This window comes from Podarcis erhardii (assembly GCF_964252035.2).
Source record: "Podarcis erhardii genome assembly, chromosome: 8".
In the NCBI taxonomy this organism is placed as follows: Eukaryota; Metazoa; Chordata; class Lepidosauria; order Squamata; family Lacertidae; genus Podarcis; species Podarcis erhardii.
Window position 1 is genome coordinate 46,644,995 of NC_138499.1, and position 19,814 is coordinate 46,664,808.

Consider the following 19,814-nt stretch of genomic DNA (forward strand, 5'->3'; position numbering starts at 1 on the left):
TACAAAGCTCAGTATCACAATTTGAGATGGAATGTCTATTTTATTTTAGTGTGATTTGAATTCGCATGTTAATGTTTGCAGTTAGGCTGCTTTTGGAAAAGTAGATAGACCATGTTTGGATTGTTGGGGTAAAGTTTGTTATTGAAATAATAATGCCCTCTTCCATATATTTATGTATATGACTAAATATTGCCATGCATGCTTCTCACATTACTTCTTTCTCTAGAGTTGGAATGAGCAAATCTGGTCAGCTTGTGTTATGCAAACATGAAATCAAACCTCATGCTGCCTTGCAATGGAATGATCCATTTTAAAATATCTTTATGTTTAATGGTAAGCAGGGAAGAAATAATCCTATCCTTTGTGTGTCTGTCAGGCATATGTACTTATCCTACTGCAGTGTTTATGCTGATCTTACTTGAAGTTGCATGCATGTTTGGTTAAATAAATATATCTTTTTTGGTATCACAATCAACAGAGAGTCTTGTGGCACCTTATGTAAACATTAAATAATATATGTGCACAGAGTGAACAATCGGGGGACAGAAGAAGTGAGTGCACTTTGCAGCTCAATCCTAGTCAATACTTATGTCCACTGAGCAGTAATAAGATCACTCCGGACTGTCAACCTATTCCTAGTCAAGGATATGCTAGCATAAGGATTCTGTGCTGGTGTGACACAATTGTTCCGCCTTGTTGGTGAACACAACCAGCTCAAGGGGGGAAACAGTTTAGATGGTGTTTGAAAAGGGTGGAGTGGAAGTTAGTTGGGGTCATGTGCTTTTACAGGGGTAACTCCGATCCCAAACAACATACACACATTATATTTTGCAAAATTAGGGACCAAAGACCAAAGAGTTTTGCAATACTCCAAGGAAGAGAAGGACAATTCAATAACACCTCTTATTCCCCTGCCCCCCCCCCCCAGGGTTATAAATTTGATGTCAAATCCCCAGACCCTTCTTTCCATTCCCAGCTATTGATATTATTTCAGCTAACACCACTGAACTTTCCTTCCAAGCGTTATCTACACACAACAACAGCCAGCTGAATACAGAGATACAGTAATCAAGGTTAGACTGAAAAGTCTCTTTTGGAGTAGAACTATTTAAAATTGGGTTACTGCTTTTACTCTTAAAACTGATCCGCTTATGTCTCTTACTGCATCAGGCTTATCCGTTTTCCCCTCTGAAGCCTTTTGTTTGCAGGTCAGGGTCAGATATAGTAAATTGGGAATTTTCCAGTAGGTCGTTCTGATAGTCTTCTATAACAGTCTTGCTTGGAAGGGGCATATCCTTTTTTGACCAATCCTGTAAGGTCTGCATGCCTTCCAGAATCCCATTCATTGCTGAGGGCAATGTCAGCTGGGGTTTCAAGGCTGATTGAATTGTTATTGAGATCTTGGTTAGATTTGTTAGTAGTTCTTCCCAGACTTCCATGTCTGTTCATTTGAGGTGAATACCAGATAGAGACTACATACTGCTTTTCTATCTAATTCTCCCCATGTACCCACATGTTGAGACATCTGGTATTCTGCACATATGTGCTTGCACACCTTGCATTAGCAGAAGTGCCTGTGCTGCCTCTGATTTGGAATCCCCATGTAATTGCCTGGCAGCACTAGACCAATGCATCTGAGTGTGTTCCCACCATTTGAGTGTGTTCCTAGCATTATTTATTTATTAAATTCCTATACTGCCCTTCATCCAAGGATCACTGGGCAGTTTATAATGTAAAAACATAAATATACATACCATAAGTAGCATTTCTGCTACTTATCTCATCCTGTTACTGTCTCAGTAGCATACTATGTTCTGATTGAATCAGAGCAGCATACACTCAGTGACATAAGGGGGGAAATGTAAAGCGTGAGCATGTTTTGTTTTGAAAACAGCAAGTGTTTAAGGTTAGGCTTCATGAATCCTTCTATGCATTGTCTTCCTTGAACTGGACAGCTTTGTCTGTTGAGGTGAGGGGCTGAATACGAATAGAAAAACAAGTTCTAATTGCCTCAATCTTCAAGCTTTCAAGTGCAGAGACCTCCTGAATCGGCATTGAAATGCATCTCCTGTATCCTCTAGACTCTTGTTTAAAATTTATTACTACCTGTGAGCCATAACATCTGGTCACCTCTGCGTTTTGTGCATTAGACATCCTAATTAGTTGATTAAGTATCTCCTGTACCTTTTAATTAGCATCTCAGCAGAGTTCCTTACAGTTTTGTGCATTTTTTAAAAACATAAAAATAAATCGCCTATTCTCTCCCCATCTATGCTTGTACACCATGGTCAGATTGTAGATAGGGAGACAGTGGTGCATATATAAATATTAGCGCTGAGTCAAAATTTAAAAAATTTAGCGGGGGGGAGGCTGGAAGAAAATGCAAGATGTTATTTTAAGCAATTGTGAATTAGCATTTTACTGGGACAAGCATTCACAGAAACTTTTTGTTGTTGCCCTCTTTAATTTGCTCCCATCTCCCCCTCCCCCAATTTCATTCAGAATGCTGTTGCATCATGATAGCATTATTCTAACTACGGCATTGTGGAAGCACATGGTGGCCTACCAGGCTACCAATTCAAGCGATGGAGCTATTGAGTTATAAAGAAAGAGGGAAATGACATAAAGCTGCCCTTGTAAGAACCCCCCACTCCAATTAATAATTGCCATCCTAAATAAATATGGTGATTTAGAATAGATGAAGTAAAATGAAGATTTTTCAACACCATAGTCCTCTTCAGGAATTTTAGCTCCCAGACACCTCTGATGTCATGATACAACCTGGAACCCATGCAATCAGGATTCCAACTAACAAGCCTTCAGACATATGCACGAAGGCCCACCTCTTTGCAGGTTCAAGCTGCATGCATGGACACCAAAAAGAAAGGAACCCTGGCAGGCACAACATCAGGGGCAGGGATACTTGCTGTGGTTCAATACCTATGTTGCCTAACATATAATCAAATAATACGTCCACTCCACTTCCCAATGGGGAGGAGTTGCGGTGGACCACGTGGCCACCCACTCCCCTCCGGTGGCGGGAGACGAAGTCCCGCATCCCCCGGAGGTTCCCAGTCATGTCATTTGCCTGCCAGCCAATCCACTGGCTGGGGGTGTGGGGCCAGGCCCCATTTAAACTGAGGTGTGAGCTGGAGAGCTTCCTCTTTGCTCACTTCCTCAATCTCCCGCCCTCCCTCCCTATTTTCAGGTTTTGAATTTGGCCTTGCTATGGACCTCGGTTGGTTGCCGTTCAGGGGCCTGGTAGGAATTTTTCCACTTGGCAAATTGGCATGGGCCATTTGGTTTTCGCCTACCTTGTAGCAATCGTCACAACTTTGTAAAGTTTGGCGCTTCGGCATTCGTTGATCTTATGACGGGGGTGGGGAGGTGTGGCCATCACCTGCCCCTCCAAGCTTAAGGGTATTCTGTTAAAGGAATCCAGGGGTGTAGATCTTTTCCAAATCCGGGGGTAGGGAACCCAGGGGGAGCTCAAGTTGGTTTGCATCGACGGGGCTCCCCCTACCAGTGGTTGACCCTTACTGGACTCCCTGTGTGATGGGCAGGAGTCAGATATAGTCGGGTCAGTTCCAGTGCCTAAGCCAATACCGCTCACATCCTGTAACCAATAAAATTGTGGCCTAAATTTGCCCAATAGCATTAACCTAATATCTGTGTCATTGTGTCTTATTCATCAACGAGGGAGTGGTCTCGGGGTCTCAACACACAATAGGATCATTTTCATTTTCTCAGCCAAAGTGCTCATGGCTGAGAGGCCCTGACCACATTGTCATTGCACACACCTCTGGTCAAGGCTTATCAAGCCTGAAGATGCCAGCAGGCAACCCTCCTATAAAGGCTGTTCCAGAATTTATGCAGTGGTGCATAGATTTTGGGTGGGGAGGACATGGACAACATTACTTTTTGACTGAGAGGGGCAGCTGCCGGGTAAGAAACAGGCAGTGGAGGTGGAAGATACATTCTGAAAATATTAATGGGTAAGGGGTCTTACTGGGGCAAGTGGTAACTTTTGTTGTTTTCTTCTTTCTAATTTTGTTGGGCTATGTATGAGACGACACAAGAGAGAAAAAGACCCATCCCAGGCTGACCACTTTGTCTTCTGAAGTGCATTCATTGAGAATGATGCCAGTTCACTGCATCCCACTTAGATCAAACAATTCTTTACTTTTAAGTCTCACTATATATCACTATATATCTTCCATGGTTTATTACAGCATAGCAATAACTGCAAGTCTACTTTTCATATCAGCTTTCTTGATGATCTGAACGGCGGTATATTGGAAATGCTATCAATTGCGAATAAATGATAGCTACTGAAGTTTTGTGAAGGTGTTGGTTTTTTTTTTTATCCACCTCCTTCACCCCTCCCGTCACATTCAAGCAGCAATGTTAAGTAGCAGGTGTCCTCAGTGCTTATTTAGTTACATCTGAAGCTGGAGAACATAAGAAACAAAATGCAGATTATATTCCTTTAGATAGATTACATTTAGTTTCCAGTGGCTGAACCAGGCAAAGCAAAATAATATTTTTTGCCAGTGATACATAGCAATTCATTTTTTAAAGATAATTTAGATGGCATTTTTTGTAACATTGTTATAGTATATGAAAATATCGCTTTTCCACACGACCTCCAGCCTCCAGCCAGCCTCAAAGCATTGGCTCTAGATATTTTGGTCTGGACTGGAGAGGAAGAGTTGGAGAGCAGGGGGAAATTAGAGGCATTAGGCATTTAGAGGCTTTTTGGAGGGTGCTCCCCACTTTACAGCGGGATGCGGGTGGCACTGGGTTAAACCACAGAGCCTAGGACTTGCCGATTGGAAGGTCAGCAGTTCGAATCCCCGCGATGGGGTGAGCTCTCGTTGCTCGGTCCCTGCTCCTGCCAACCTAGCAGTTCGAAAGCACGTCAAGTGCAAGTAGATAAATAGGGGAAGGTAAACAGCGTTTCTGTGCACTGCTCTGGATGGCCAGAAGCAGCTTAGTCATGCTGGCCACATGACCCGGAAGCGGTCTGAGGAGAAACCCTGGCTCCCTTGGCCTATGGAGCGAGATGAGCGCCGCAACCCCAGAGTCGGTCACAACTGGACCTAATGGTCAGGGGTCCCTTTACCTTTACCTTTCACCCCACTTTACACTATTTCACTTATGTGTGTGGTCCCAACACAACTCCCTAGGGAGATATCTGTAAAGGCTTCTCAGCATCCTTCTCTGTAGTTTGATGATGTGTTCTGGTGGACTCAAAAGCTGTCTCACTATTCTGTGACATTTTGATTGGCCATAATAAAGGGATTTTTTAAATTTAAAAAAAGTGGCAGCCTTGGCACACCTATGTAACTTACCTCTTTCTCTGCTTAGCTTATTTTGATGGCATTTCTCAGATCAAAACTTACTTATCCTGCATGCAGAAGATTAGCAAATAGCGCAAATGGCTACAACAGAGCATAGCCATAGTTTATATATTTGTCGGAAGAAACCCAACCCTTGAGACAAGGGGTTGCAGCATACTACAAATTGGACCTGCAACAAAATGTTATAGTGTGAAGTTCATGGGTGGGAGCAGCCAGCCAGCCATGCATTCCTCCAGAATCTGCCATTCTATTCTTTCTCTCCCCCCTGTATTTTCCATCTCTTTCCAGTCATTGAGCATTCTGGGCCCACTGAGCATGCTCAGTCCTCACTGGGCTATTGTTGTTACTGTTGTTTTGGCTACAGAAGGATGCATAATTGGATTTGCTGTTGCTATATATGAAATAGAATATTAAGGCTACCAATTCAGAGATTATAACTTATTTGTCATTCAGCCGAATTCTATGTGCATTCATTTGTAAACCAGTCTTACTGAGTTGGGTGGAGCTTATTCCAAGTACATAGGATTGCTGCTTTAGTGGCCAAATTATTCTAATTGCCAGTGTTGTGTTCCTGGGTGGAAAAGATCCTGATGTAAACAGTATAATTTTCATGATTGTACAGGCAAGCTCAACATACTTTTTTAAAAAATGCCCAAGGTTATGATTATAGCACTGAAACAAATTGAAAAAGCAAACAGCAAGTTTGTCTGTAAGGAATGGACTCTATAAACTTTTCATGTTGGTGACACACTTTTTAGACATGCATCATTTTGTGATACAATAATTCAATTTTACTAGCAAACCGGAGGTTAAACTAACCCCTTTCCAGCCCCGGGAAGTGCGTGGGGAGCATTCACCCGGCACACCTACACACTGCAGCCGACATACTAACATTGTGACACACAGTTTGCAAAGCTCTGGTTTAGATACATTCCTGGTGTCTCCTTCCATTTTTACAATTACCGGTATATGTTTCATGGTTTTATTTCTTGCATGGGGGCTGCATGCACAGACCAAGGGCTTGTTCATAGCTGTACATTTAAGCATAACTACACTACATGTGTAGAGTAAGTTTTGAAGAACAGATTGGTTTTGCACAGGCCAAAAGACAATTGGGTCAAGTCAATCTGAAAGCTGTACATTGTTACTGTAACTGCAAAAGCTATTGAAATGTGCAACCTGTATTTAACTCACACTAGTTGTCTCCTATTGGAGAAATGATGGGCATGAATATCCATTAATGTATGTCTGCCAAATCCAACCAATATTCAGTGTAAGCAGAGATACCGGTTAGTAAAGTATAGTGCTTAAGAGACCAGGTTGTTTTGCAATTTATCTAGGGTGCTGAACATAAATACCAACTTTTATTCCAATCTTCAAATGTTTGAGGGACATACAACGTTGTAGTGTGTTACCTTCTTTGGGTTCCCTTAATGTGGCGGGTGGCGCTGTGGTCTAAACCACTGAACCTCTTGGGCTTGCTGATCGGAAGGTCGGCGGTTTGAATCCCCGCAACGAGGTGAGCTCCCTTTGCTCAGTCCCTTCTCCTGCCAACCAAGCAGTTCGAAAGCACGCCAAAGTGCAAGTAGATAAATATGTACTGCTCTGGCGGGAAGGTAAATGGCATTTCTGTGCGCTGCTCTGGTTTCGCCAGAAGTGGCTTAGTCATGCTGGCCACATAACCCAGAAAAACTGTCTGGGGACAAACGTCGACTCCCTCGGCCAGTAAAGCGAGATGAGCGCCGCAACCCCAGAGTTGTTCACGACTGGAGTTAACTGTCAGGAGTACTTTACCTTTACCTTTTTAATGTGGAGTTCAGCCTTGAATGTGAAGAGTATCCTAAACATACACACCAGCTTTAATTCTGGCATTTTATTCTACATTTGAAGTGTTGCATAATACAGTGGTACCTCAGGTTACATACGCTTCAGGTTACAGACTCCGCTAACCCAGAAATAGTGCTTCAGGTTGAGAACTTTGCTTCAGGATGAGAACAGAAATCGTGCTCCGGCGGCGCAGCAGCAGCAGGAGGCCCCATTAGCTAAAGTGGTGCCAGGTTAAGAACAGTTTCAGGTTAAGTACGGACCTCCGGAACGAGTTAAGTACTTAACCTGAGGTACCACTGTAATTGCATTTTCCTTCTCGCTCCTTGCAAACAGATGCAGGGAATTGAGGTACATGAGTTTAAAACACAGAATCATATTCTGAATATAGCTACATGATAGCTCAATCAGCCCTGGCCCAGCCACCTTTGGTTATGCGAAGCAGCTGCATTTCTAGGTGCAGCATTTTGGGAGCAAGGGGCAAAGCATCAGCCAATCTCCTTGCTACTCACTGGTGGACAGGATGTGAGGGCCAGGCCAGGAGAAGAGGAAGATATTCCTCCATGCAGAGAGTATGTTAACTTACATAATGGGCTACGTAACGTCAATATTATACAAAATTTAATATGAACACCAAGAATTAGATGACTGGCATATTTATTTGTTTCATAAATAAAAAGGATGTTCAGGATACAGTGAACAAAGGGATACCACAAGGTGTAAAACATGGGCTGGCGGTTTGTTGGAATAGCAATGTCAGGACTTCCGGGTTAGCGCCAACATCTAATGGCGGATTCCCTCCGATCTCCGGAGGGAATCGGCTCAGTAGGGATCGGGTTCTGCCGTGCTGGCGACGCGGAGACCCTTAAAAACCACAGGTGTGGATGCCTGTGGACGTGGCGACTCGGCGGGCACCATTAACGCCCCCGCGACCCGCAAAGTAGCCTTTTTAAAGGCTGCGGAACGGGGGCGGGGAGCGGCGCGGTGCTGAGAGTCCTCTGCTTCCCCTGCTGAGCGAAGCCGCATGCCATGGATGGAGAGCGCTGACTTTTTCCTTCAATATTCGGACTAAAAGCAACAACCCGTGAGTAATACGGAAATTGGACTTAAAAGGGAAATTCGTTTTTAAAATTCGGCACGATCGGGGGAAGTGTAAAAAGGAAGTCCACCCCCCCCTGCCTTGTAGATAGTCTAAAGCAAGGACCAGCCAACTAAAGTTGGGAGAAACATCTTTGTCTTTTTGGAAGAAAAATTATTATCTTTGCGATTGGACAGTATATTTGATTTTGCTGGAGGATAAGAATTGGTTTAAATTAAAGTGCAACCCCCCGGGACCCGGGTGCGATCTGTGAAAGAGCCTGCTGGAAAGATACGGACTTTGACAGCTGTCAAACTAGCTGTCAAAGCTGGGAAATAAAAGGAAACGTTGCTTTCGGTGATTCTGCTGGCTTGATTTTTTAAAATTTGGATAGAAATTGTTGGGAGCAAAGGAAAATAAGTTACATTTTGGTCTATTGGATTGAAATTATAAAGACACTAAGTAAACAGGATCCCCCTAGAGGGGAGTTTTGGAATACTGCAAGAAATGGCTGCAAGTGGAAAAATACTCGCTGAGCTGAATAGGACTTTTTATCTCCTGGGAAAGTTCCAGGACCAGAGCAACATCTTAACAACAAGGGCAACAGCACTGAATGACACAGTAAACAATCTTGTGGGAACAGAAAGAGATTTGACACAGGTTTTCGTTTCTGAACCAATAGCCCTTGAAGTTGAAACAGAAACTGCTGCAGCTGGGGAAACTGCTGGAAATTAAAGATGAAGCCACAATGTTGCAGAAGACAAAGCTGGACCAGAGGCCTGGTAGCATAAATTTGACTGAGATGGAAATTGGAGCTTTTGGGGCATATAGATTTAAAAGATTTAAGAAACAAAATTTGAGCTCCATTCTTAAATACAGAGGCCTGCTCGGAAGAAAAATGGACATTATTGGGACAGAGCTTCTTCGAGAGTTGGTGTTGAAAACAAAGGACTGAGAGAGGTTTAAAAGCCTCAGGTGTTTGGGATCCAGGCTGAGAAATGGACGCATTTATGGACACTGGTTTGGGGATCAAAACCGGGAAAGGGAGGGTGGGATTTGGGAATCCGAAGGGTGATATAATCTGCTTAGATCTTGTTTATGTGTTTATTTCTTTTTTGTAACTTTTATGGAATGTGGAAAAATCGTGGAAGGGAAATTTGGGCCGACTTTAGGAAAAAGGTTTAAGATTAAATTAAAATCGCGTTTTTTAAATTAAATAGATATAAGGTCCTAAAAATAAATTGAGGAATGAAGGAAAGAAGAAAAGGAAAATAATACCATGACTTAACAAAATTATTAAACTAAGGGTGAGAAATAAGATAAGAACTTGTTGAGCGGAGAGTAATGAAATCATAATACAGAAGGGGGAGGTGTGAGGAGGTCGAGGAAATAAGGTTTAAGAGAAAAAAGGATTGAAATTATACTTGTATTTTGTTCGTGTATGTTTGTGTATTTTTGTGTTTTAATGGAAACTTCAGTAAATATCATTTTAAAAAAAATGGAATAACAATGTCAGGGGACCATTCCAACAAGTGAAAATTAAGGGTTAATCGGTCCAGTGTTTTAAAGCCACTAGGTGCTCTAATACCAAGAACTATTATCCTCTGGTTGCACCTTCTGGTGGCTGTTGCTTAGCAACTTGGTGGTGCAAAATTTATTTCCTTCAGGCTGTTTTTTAAAAAAAGAAATGAAAAAGCATGTTCATTATGCTCTAGCTGCAGTAGTAGTTTCATTCTGTTGGAAGCCTGGCTTGACCTGCTGTCTGGCTGTTTAACCCAAGGAATGTCTCCTGACAGTGTTATTTTCAGCAGTCTTGCTGTTCAGCCCACCTTTTGATAACTCAGTGAAGTTTGCCAGGCTCTTCACATTCTGAATTCAGTCTGCTAGCACAAGTGAATATTCTTTTGACTCGGGCAGTGGGACAGCACATCTGAAGGGAGCAAGCTAGCACAGAACGCAGGACAGCCTGTGTGTCACCCCCAGCCATTGTTGTTCCTGTCAGTCCCCACACCACCAAGGTCACCCCCCTCTTTAGAAAACTTGCCTTGGAAAAGGAATACTGTAGCAAGGATGCATCTAGACCTCTCTGAAGCCAAACAGATGTCAGCAACATAGGCAAAAACAACAAGGGATTACTAGCTGTCTAGCTCATGAACAGTATTTCAAACAAATATTTCAATAAAGAAGGCTATCTTTACAAAACAATCTCAGGCTATCATTTCTAAATGAATACCGCAGTTCTCTCAATGGGATTCCGCCCCCCCCCCCATAATACTGTAGCCAGTTCTCAACCCTCACAAGGAAGTGCTGTACAACTAGGTATCTACTTAATACCACACCAAGAAAAGAAGTGCTTCTTTGTGAGTTTCATGCAGTGTCAGACAAAAAAAAGGAGGGGAGCTTTAATGTGACAATTTCAACCTTGTGCAGATTTCCACAGATAACAGCAAGCAGAGCTATCTTTCATACCCACACATATATTTAAGGCACTCTTATACTATTTTAACTTCTACGACTTTCCCCAAAGAATACTGGGAACTTTAGTTTGTTAAGGGTGCTGTAAATATTTGGGAGGGGGGGAACCATAACAGTTAAAAGTGGTATGATAATGCTTTAAACACTTTAAAGGTATGATGTGGATACTTTGTCTGATTCTGAAGGAAGTGAGTTCACCTTTTAATTTCTGTCTGCTGTAAAAGTATTTCCCCCAGAATATCTTGGGGTGAACATTCAAATGAACTCGCGTCCTTCAGAATCTGACAAAGCTTCCCAAGTTCAATTTGTTCCTTTCTTTCCAGAGTGGAAAGATAACTTCCAGAGTAATTACACCTCTTAGGTAATCCATGGTGTCAGTTATCTAGTTCAGGTTACTTGTAAACTAATGTAAATAATTTAGTGGTTTGGTTTAGGACAGAGGGTCAAGTCATTCTTAGAGTAGTTTTTATTACTGACTCTTTGCTCTCCTCTTATGGGAGAAGGATTCTAGAACTTTTCTCACTATCATGGAGCACATGGTATCAGCAGCATTCTCATATATATATATATATATATATATGTATATATATATATATATATATATAATAAAAATTTTAAAAACCCTATGGCTGCCACTCTCAAAGATGTCCACCATGCTACACTATACATGTAGAAATGGCTTCGTTAGTTTGCTCTCCCCCTGCACTGCATTTCTTCTGAGTTCTGGTGTAAGCAGGGGGATTTCAAAGGAGCAAATCTGTGGTCCAAAAACAATAGTGGCACTTTTACAGCCAGATTGTCTATAGCAACCCGAGAAAATAAACGGCTGAAATGATTAGCAACCCCCCCCCCCAAAAAAAATCAGTTCCAGAATTGTGATCATGCAGTTCCAGGATCTTTCCCCTCCCCTATGTTACCACAGCAGATCATGAGCATTGATAAAACACTGAGGGGAGGAAGCAATCTTGATTGTCATTAATTTGGTGCACCAATTTACTGATCTCACATGCAGTCCTGTGATGCATTTCTGTTACTGCAAATACCCATTGAAAATATTTTCAGGCTCAACTCTTCATAGTCCTACAGTGGTGCCCCGCAAGACGAATGCCTCACAAGACGAAAAACTCGCAAGACGAAAGAGTTTTCCGTCTTTTCAGGTGAATCGCAAGATGAATTTCCCTATGGGCTTGCTTCGCAAGACGAAAACGTCTTGCGAGTTCTCCCCCCCCTTTTTCTAAGCCGCTAATAGCCGCTAATCCGCTAATAGGGGTGCTTCGCAAGACGAAAAAACCGCAAGATGAAGAGACTCGCGGAATGAATTAATTTCGTCTTGCGAGGCACCACTGTATTCTGATTTACATGCTACCTGAGCAGGAGACCTCATGCATGTTTACTTGAAGGCAATGCCCACTTTGTTCACTGAGGCAGAAGATTGCAGCTTTAAGAAGCATCTAGAGATACGTTGTAGGAAGAACAACCTGCAGAGGATAGCATAAGTGTAGCACATGCTACACTTAAAAAATTAACAAAGGAGCCAAAGGTTGGAACACGAAAATATAGATGGAGGTGTATTTTAAATGAATCTTCCACCTTTAGCACAAAATAATTGGATAGATAGTATGAATAGTAGTTAGAATACTTTTTTTAGTGGTAATGATTTAATAATTATGTTAGCAGCCTGATTTTGCATTTTATTCAGGTGTTGATAAGGGGAACACTGCATTTAATAGCTTTGAACAGCATGAAAAATCATTGTATTTCAAAGTTCCCAGTAGTTGAGTTTTTTTCCTACATAAGTGATCCTTTTTCTCAAGTGGCTTGGTGTGGTCTGCACATCCTGGTAAGCTAAACTATGGCTTGTTCTCACTGCGCAAACGGGAAGGCTCTCAACTTCCTTTGCTCCTCCCTTTTACGCCCATGCCATACAAGGGTGGGAAACCTTTGGCCCAAAATTGGTTTGCCAGGTGTCTCCTATTGGTCTGCAAGCCCAGTTAAATCAGGCATAGGAAACCTCTTGCCTTCAGATGCTGTTGGACATCAACTTACATCAGCTCCAGGCAGAGTGGCCAATGGTCAGGGATGTTTGAAGCTGTAGTTCAGGGACATCTGCAGAGCCACAGGTTCCTCATCCCAGTGGTAAACCATAGGCAGTGGCCTGCAAGCCAGATTTTTGTCTTGAATTTTTGCTGTATTTGTTAGGGGAGCTTTGCAATGATGGTGTAGGATTAATAATACAACTGCTAAATTATGAGTGTTAACGCATCTGTTGGACAAATAAGTATTTAAATCCAAAATAAAAGATTTGGGAAAGAGCAGGTAGGAAGAGTCATAGTTAAGAAAATCCATTTTTATTAGATTTTTTTTCCAAAAATTATTACAAAAGGAAAGTGGTTACAAATTATTTAAGTTATCCAGTGCAACATGGAAGCACCCTCTAAAGTTCACAGGAATCTCCTAGACCTGAAGTTAGCAGCTGCAATGTGCTAGGCCCCCGAAAGTGACACCAACTTACGCCATGTAAATGTAGCCAGTAGGGAGATGAACTGCAGACTCCATAGGAACAGAAAACAGGTCCTCCAAACTACAAGGTGCAAAATCAGGACAAGACACAAACATATATACAAAACCCAAAATATATGTACATTAAATAGTTGTGTTTAGGTACCATGATTTTCAGATGGATTTATTTTTTCACTGGCTTTAAATATTTATGGAGACAAACAAAAGTATTTCTCAATTTGTAAAATATTATTCCTCAAGTTATGTTTTTTGTTCCTTGCCTTTTGGAGAAAACATCACATTATACGGCTGTCTTCTCTTAGGACGCTGGCAGGGAGCAAGGTCCTCTTTTATGTAACCTAAAAAAAAAAAAAAGACAACGAAATTTCAACACATGATTTGGGCAACAGAAAGCACTATCAAACTGAGCTGGGAGAAATTCCTGCTTATTTCAGTGTTAAGTGGCTTTAAAAATTTTTATATTAAAAATTGTAAAAAAGTGTCCATATGAAAAGTCTAATGTTAGAAGCAATATACAGTGGTACCTCGGGTTAAGAACTTAATTCGTTCTGGAGGTCCGTTCTTAACCTGAAACTGTTCTTAACCTCAGGCACCACTTTAGCTAATGGGGCCTCCTGCTGCCGCCACAGCGCAATTTCTGTTCTCATCCTGAAGCAAAGTTATTAACCCGAGGTACTATTTCTGGGTTAGCGGAGTCTGTAACCTGAAGCGTCCATAACCTGAAGCATCTGTCACCCGAGGTACCACTGTAATCATTACCATTTCCTAAAAAATAGTGGACAAATATTAGCTTGGTTGGTATAGCCTAAGACCCTTAATCTCAGGGTTGTAGGTTCAAGCCACATTTTGGGTGAAAGATTCCTGCACCGCAGGGGGTTGGACTAGATGACCCTTGTGGTCCCTTCCAACTTTACAATTCCGCAATTATATGATTCTGTTGAAAAGGTTTTTTTTAAAGTTTAAGAACTATTTTGAAAATAAGTTCAATGTTACTGAAGTTTCTCATTTCAGGATTCATACACATAAAATGGAAAGAATCTGTCCATTGTCTATGATAAAGACTCTCCTTTTTCCCAAGGGGAGGTGTTGTGACTGATGCCCAGGTGCTGGCCAGGGCCATGGCATGACTCTCCGGTGACTCTAGGGGAAAGCTTCCAGTTTATTTGCATCAACAAGCTCTTCCTACAGATTGTTAACCCTCGTGTGACTCCCTGCAGAGCGGGCAGGAGTCAAGTATAGTCTGTTCAGATCCAATGCCTAAGCCAATACAGTGGTACTTAATTTGTTCTGGAGGTCCGTACTTAACCTGAAACTGTTCTTAACCTGAAGCACCACTTTAGCTAATGGGGCCTCCTGCTGCTGCCGTGCTGCCAGAGCACAATTTCTGTTCTCATCCTGAAGCAAAGTTCTTAACCCGAGGTAATATTTCTGGGTTAACGGAGTCTGTAACCTGAAGCGTATGTAACCCGAGGTACCACTGTACCACTCACATTCTGTAACCAATAAAGTTGTGGCCTTTTTTAGCCCATTAACCTAAAATGCTTGTGTCCATGTGTCTTATTTCATCACAAAGCGGGGAGCGGGGCCTCGACTCACAAATTTGTGAAATTATTTGTGCTCTTAACAATTTATCTGGTTATAAATCATTTCTTTTAAAAGTTTGTACTTGAAATAAGCTTCTGATCCAGGATTACAAATAAGTATATTGGATTTCAGCCAGGAGTGATTAGGAAGCGTATTCCCGTGGAACTACTGCAACCAAAATATTGTGGTCAGCATACCAAACAAGCAGGAAACAGTGTTATTTGGCGTTTTAAGCTTCTTAACCACTTTTGTGGCACAGCTTATAGTTCTAGATGTAAGGATAACTTTCTATGTTGAAACAGGGAAACAATTTGCTAGCATACTATAGAGGTTACAAAAATAAGCTTAGAGTGGAGGTGTCCCTGGTTTATTTTTCATCACAGTAATGGCCTGATTGGGCGACACAAGTTACTATCACTTCAACTCAGGCCTGTGTCTGCAATAGGGAGATAATAATATTGAGTCTACCAAGTAAATATTTCTGAAAGTATGTTTGTGATGTACTTCCAGCACTTAGGAAAAGTGCTAAATAAACTGAAAATATTATCACTTGCTATTATTATAAAGATTAATGAATGTATGTATAAATATTTAACAGGGTGCACAACTAATACATTTAAAACACTGATGAACTCTCATGAGACATGAATGATATTGCAAAAAGACTACCAGCACAATCCACTAAAATAAATGGCCACGCTCCCATTTATTTTAGCAGTCCTAGTTTAAGTTTCCATAGCACCCCAGCCACGGCAATTATCTGGTACATACCTATGTCATACAAGCTGTCCTAGCTTTATTTATAAGAAATGTTTCTTTTGAGCAATAGTTTGACATACTGGGCACAATGCTGGTTATACACCTGATGATGAAATCTTGCTTGTCTTAGGGTTTGAACTTGGGGTATATTGAACATGGATTCAGTTTCCCCTATTAGCAAAATCCAAGTGAGCCAACTGGTACTGGCAGTTCTCTGCAGGTTTGTGGGAGGTCTGGGCTTTGCCAGGTCCCTATGTTGGACATGGCATCCCTTGTACAGAACAGGAAAGACTCTACCTGTCCCAAACGAGTAACACCTGAGTCTTGTCTAGTCTTCCTGCTAGTAAAACAGGTGACCTGAGCTCCAGATACAGGACAAATTGGCTCCCTGCTGTTCCATCTCCTTGCATAAAAATGTTAGTTCAATAAGTTGTTCCTTGTTGTGAAGTGCCACTGGCAGTGCAGAGTGAAAAAAGTTAGGCGCTTTTCTCAAGTACACCCACTTAAATAATGGCATTCTAAATAACTAAGAGTAACTTTGTGCTTGAAAGGCTTCTGGCATGAAAACTCTAAACTAAACAAGAGGTATTTTATGAGGAAGCTGATGATCTCTAGATACTCTTTAAAAGGAAATGGGATTGCTATAGTTTTTTTCATGGCTTCCTGCATATGAAAGCAGTATAGCACTAATTTACTGGGAGATCATTTAATGCCTGGATTGCATTCAGCAACTAGAAACTGATTTAAGGAGGATTCCACCAATGAATACTACTTCTGATTACATATACAGTGGTAAACTATACAAAACATATTTTTCCTTGAATATTTATGTGCTGGGTTTCTTTTTCTTTTCCCTACCAAACTATTTCATGTTGGTCACATTTGCACATCATGGTAAACCATGATTAACTGTTTACGACAGATGCACAGATGGCTCCTGTTTCATTGCCCCCATAGTGTGAACAAAAAACTACAAAATCCCTGACTTAGCATTACATTTGAACCATTTGGCTTAGGCAAACCAAACAGAAAGCAGGAAGCAAAGAACAAACCCTTCCTTCACACTGTGGTTTGACTGAAACAAATCAAACCATGATCTCCAGTTCAGATTTAACACTAAGCCAGGCATCCTTGTTTAGTGCCAGGAAGGAGCCAAGCAGGTGTTGTCTATGTGTTCATAGCAAACTAGTAACTGGTTTACCATGAAGTGCAATGCAGCCATTGTTTCTCATTCTGAAACATCAACAATCGTAAGTTCTGTTATCAGGCAGGTGGGTAGCTAAGCAAAGGGAACACTTTGTTAAGTATTTGAAATACTTTAATAAATGTAAAAATAGTGGGAGGAATTCAACGTCACACTAAAACATGTTCCACCAATGCAAGCATTTCTTTTTGTCCAATGAAATGACCTCTCTCCTCCCTCCTACGTGCTGTTCTGGTTTTCTCCCAACCCTCTCAAAGCCAATTTTGACATACATGGGCAGGGGAGGGGGGAAAGCCCCTCTGTGCTAACAGGAGCTCTTGTACGGGCTCCTACTAGTGAAAAGTACTTAGTTGAATCTGGCCCAGTTTCCCCCCAGTAGTAGTTCTGTAGGCTGGTACTGCAGATTCCTGTAATGTTCAATACAACCCAATTGGCTGGCTGATGCAACATTTATTTTAATATTTGTGAACTGCACGTTCATATAAACTATCTCAAGGCAGTATACAGACTAAAAACACAGTATTACAATAAAAACATCAAACGCAGCAGTTAGAGCTGGTTGGCAAATAATCTCAGGTTTTAAAGTCCTGTCATAATCACAGTTTTAAAAATATGTCTAAAAATGATCATGCCTGCCAAACCTGTATTAGCAAGGATTAGCAAACTTGTGGCAAGGGGTTCCACAGGGCAGTGCCTGCCACACTAAAGACTCGGCCCCTGGAAAAGGCCAGCTGAACCTCAGGGGTCTAGGCGACCACCAAAACAGCTCAATCAGAAGACCTCAACGATCAAGTCTGAATATGAAGAAGACAGATCTGTGTCTATTAGTTGACTGTACCACCTTTTAAGCCACTATTTCACATACTTGCCTCTTTCAACACACATCTGGGTGGACGGGAATCCGACTTCCCAGAAATTTTCTGGTGTATCAGGAGGAACATAGCGAGACCGATGCCTTGAACAGGCAGCTAACTTCTTTTCCCTCTCCTCTTCTGGAAAATCTGCATAGTACTAAAGAGATATTGAAGAAACTCAGTATTAAGAAATAACTCCTGAACCAGAATACCCCCAAAAGGGTCCATTACTTATCCCCCCCCCCGGCACTCTTGAAAGAAAGTGGTTTTCTAGCTCCATTTCCATCAAGGTTTAGGCCAGGGTTTGGCACAGAAACTGCTTTGGTTGATGACTTCTGTCAGAAGAGAGACAGGGAAATGTGTCCCTATTAATTACACTGGGCAACAATTTTTTACTTTTTGAATGTTGTCTAGATTTCTACAACTGGTTTAGGGTATTTTTGCACTGCTGAATTGGGAAATGGCATCCGTTTCTCTCCATCAGGTCAGGTTTACTGTAAACTGAATGGTGGGCACTGATAAAGGTAAGTACACGTAAATTGCATGTTGCTTCACCATTTTTCAAACTTCAGGACTTGAACTTCCGTTTCTTGGAACTCCTGGAATGCTCAGCGGCAGGGAGGTCTCTCTTCAGAGTCCAACAGTAGTCAGCCATCATGACTGCGTCCCAGCGACCCTGATACCTGGTCTCCAACTCTTTCATGTCCTGATGAAATCTCTCCCCCTGCTCGTCACTCATTGAACCCAGGTTCTCAGGAAACCGGTCCATATGTGAAAATAGTTAGTGCATCTTGACGCTCATGTTGCAGCCCAGGTTTCTGAAAGCAGTCAGCATGTTGTTGACAAGTTCTGCGTAGTTTCTGGCCTTATTGTTGCCAAGGAAGTTCTTCACTACCAGAACAAATGCCTTCCACGCTTCCAGTTCCACTTCGTTCATTGAGTTTCCGAACTCTGGATCTCTGATGAGCTGATGGATCTGAGGACCGTCAAAGATGCCAGCTTTCAACTTCTCCATGGTCAATCCTGGAAAAGCCTGGCACAAGTAAGTGAAGCAGTCACCATCCTTGTCCAGAGCCTTGGTGAACTGCTTGATTAAGTCGAGCTTGATGTGCAGCGGTGGGAAGAGTATTCTGTCTCTGTCCACCAGAGGGTCGTTGATGACGTTCCTTTTTTTGCAAGGCACCAATTCCTCCCGCACAGGCCAGTCCTTCTTCGTGTAATGCTGAGCACAGTCCCTACTATCCCACATGCACAGAAACATGGGTACTTGGTGAAGCCAGACTGTTGTCCCAACAAAAAGTTCACCATCTTCAGGTCAACACAAATAGACCACTTATGCTGATCATAACCAATTTTCTCCAGCACATACTTCACCGCTTCATAGTTCTCCTTTAGTGTACTCGAGTGAGCCAGGGGTATAGAGGCAAACTGGTTGCTGTTGTGTAGCAGAACACATTTCAGTGATCGCTTGCTGCTGTCAATGAACAGTCTCCAATCTTTGGGTTCATACTGTGGCACTCCAAGCTTGAGCAGAAGCTGCGCAATACCTGCACAGTACACCAAGTCCTTCCCTTCTGAGAAAAAACGGAGGTACTCTTGATGCCTGTTGCGGAAGAAGCTGATGCGAGCACTGTCAGAGAGGAGGTTTTTTTCCTTCAATCTGGATGCCAACAGTTCGGCAGAGTCCTTTGACAAGCTGAGGTCGCAAACTAAATCATTCAACTCCTTTTGGGAAAATGGATGTGGAGCATCATCTTCAAGAGCCACTTTTTCATGTCCTTCAACACTGGAGGCATCTTCGTCACTAATGTCAGGAAGTTCTCCGAAGATAGGCACTGGAATTTCATCACAATGAGCTACAGGACGACGTGCTGATTGAAGATCAGGATTGACTTAGTTTTGATCCCCCAACTTTATGCTTTGCCGCACCAATTTATGGAAGATTTCGAGGTTTTATGACTTCAAACCGATCCCTTTTCGACATAATCACCCAGAACTATCGGACCTGAATACTTCTTGTCATTAAAATAATCATTTCCAATCAAAACAATTATTCGACATGGCATTTTACCCCCACCAACTTCTTCTAAAATGCTCCACACAAGCGTACATGTGAACAAAAATGTAAAAAACCGACATGTGGCCATAGCTCA

At 42.0% G+C, this 19,814-nt stretch overlaps 1 protein-coding gene across 3 annotated transcripts in view; it reads right to left on the bottom strand.

Annotated features, from left to right (window-relative positions):
* Nucleotides 1-13,072: 13,072 nt before the first annotated feature.
* Nucleotides 13,073-19,814, bottom strand: part of RBBP8 (RB binding protein 8, endonuclease) — a 34,503-nt gene continuing 27,761 nt past the window's right edge. For all 3 annotated transcript variants that reach the window (XM_081874941.1, XM_081874942.1, XM_081874940.1), the window contains 2 exons: nucleotides 17,677-17,818; nucleotides 13,073-13,598 (listed from right to left, as the gene is read on the bottom strand). In XM_081874941.1, the coding sequence (XP_081731067.1) occupies nucleotides 13,501-13,598; nucleotides 17,677-17,818 (240 nt within the window). In that variant the 3' untranslated portion in view covers nucleotides 13,073-13,500. The remainder of the gene's footprint in view (nucleotides 13,599-17,676; nucleotides 17,819-19,814) is intronic.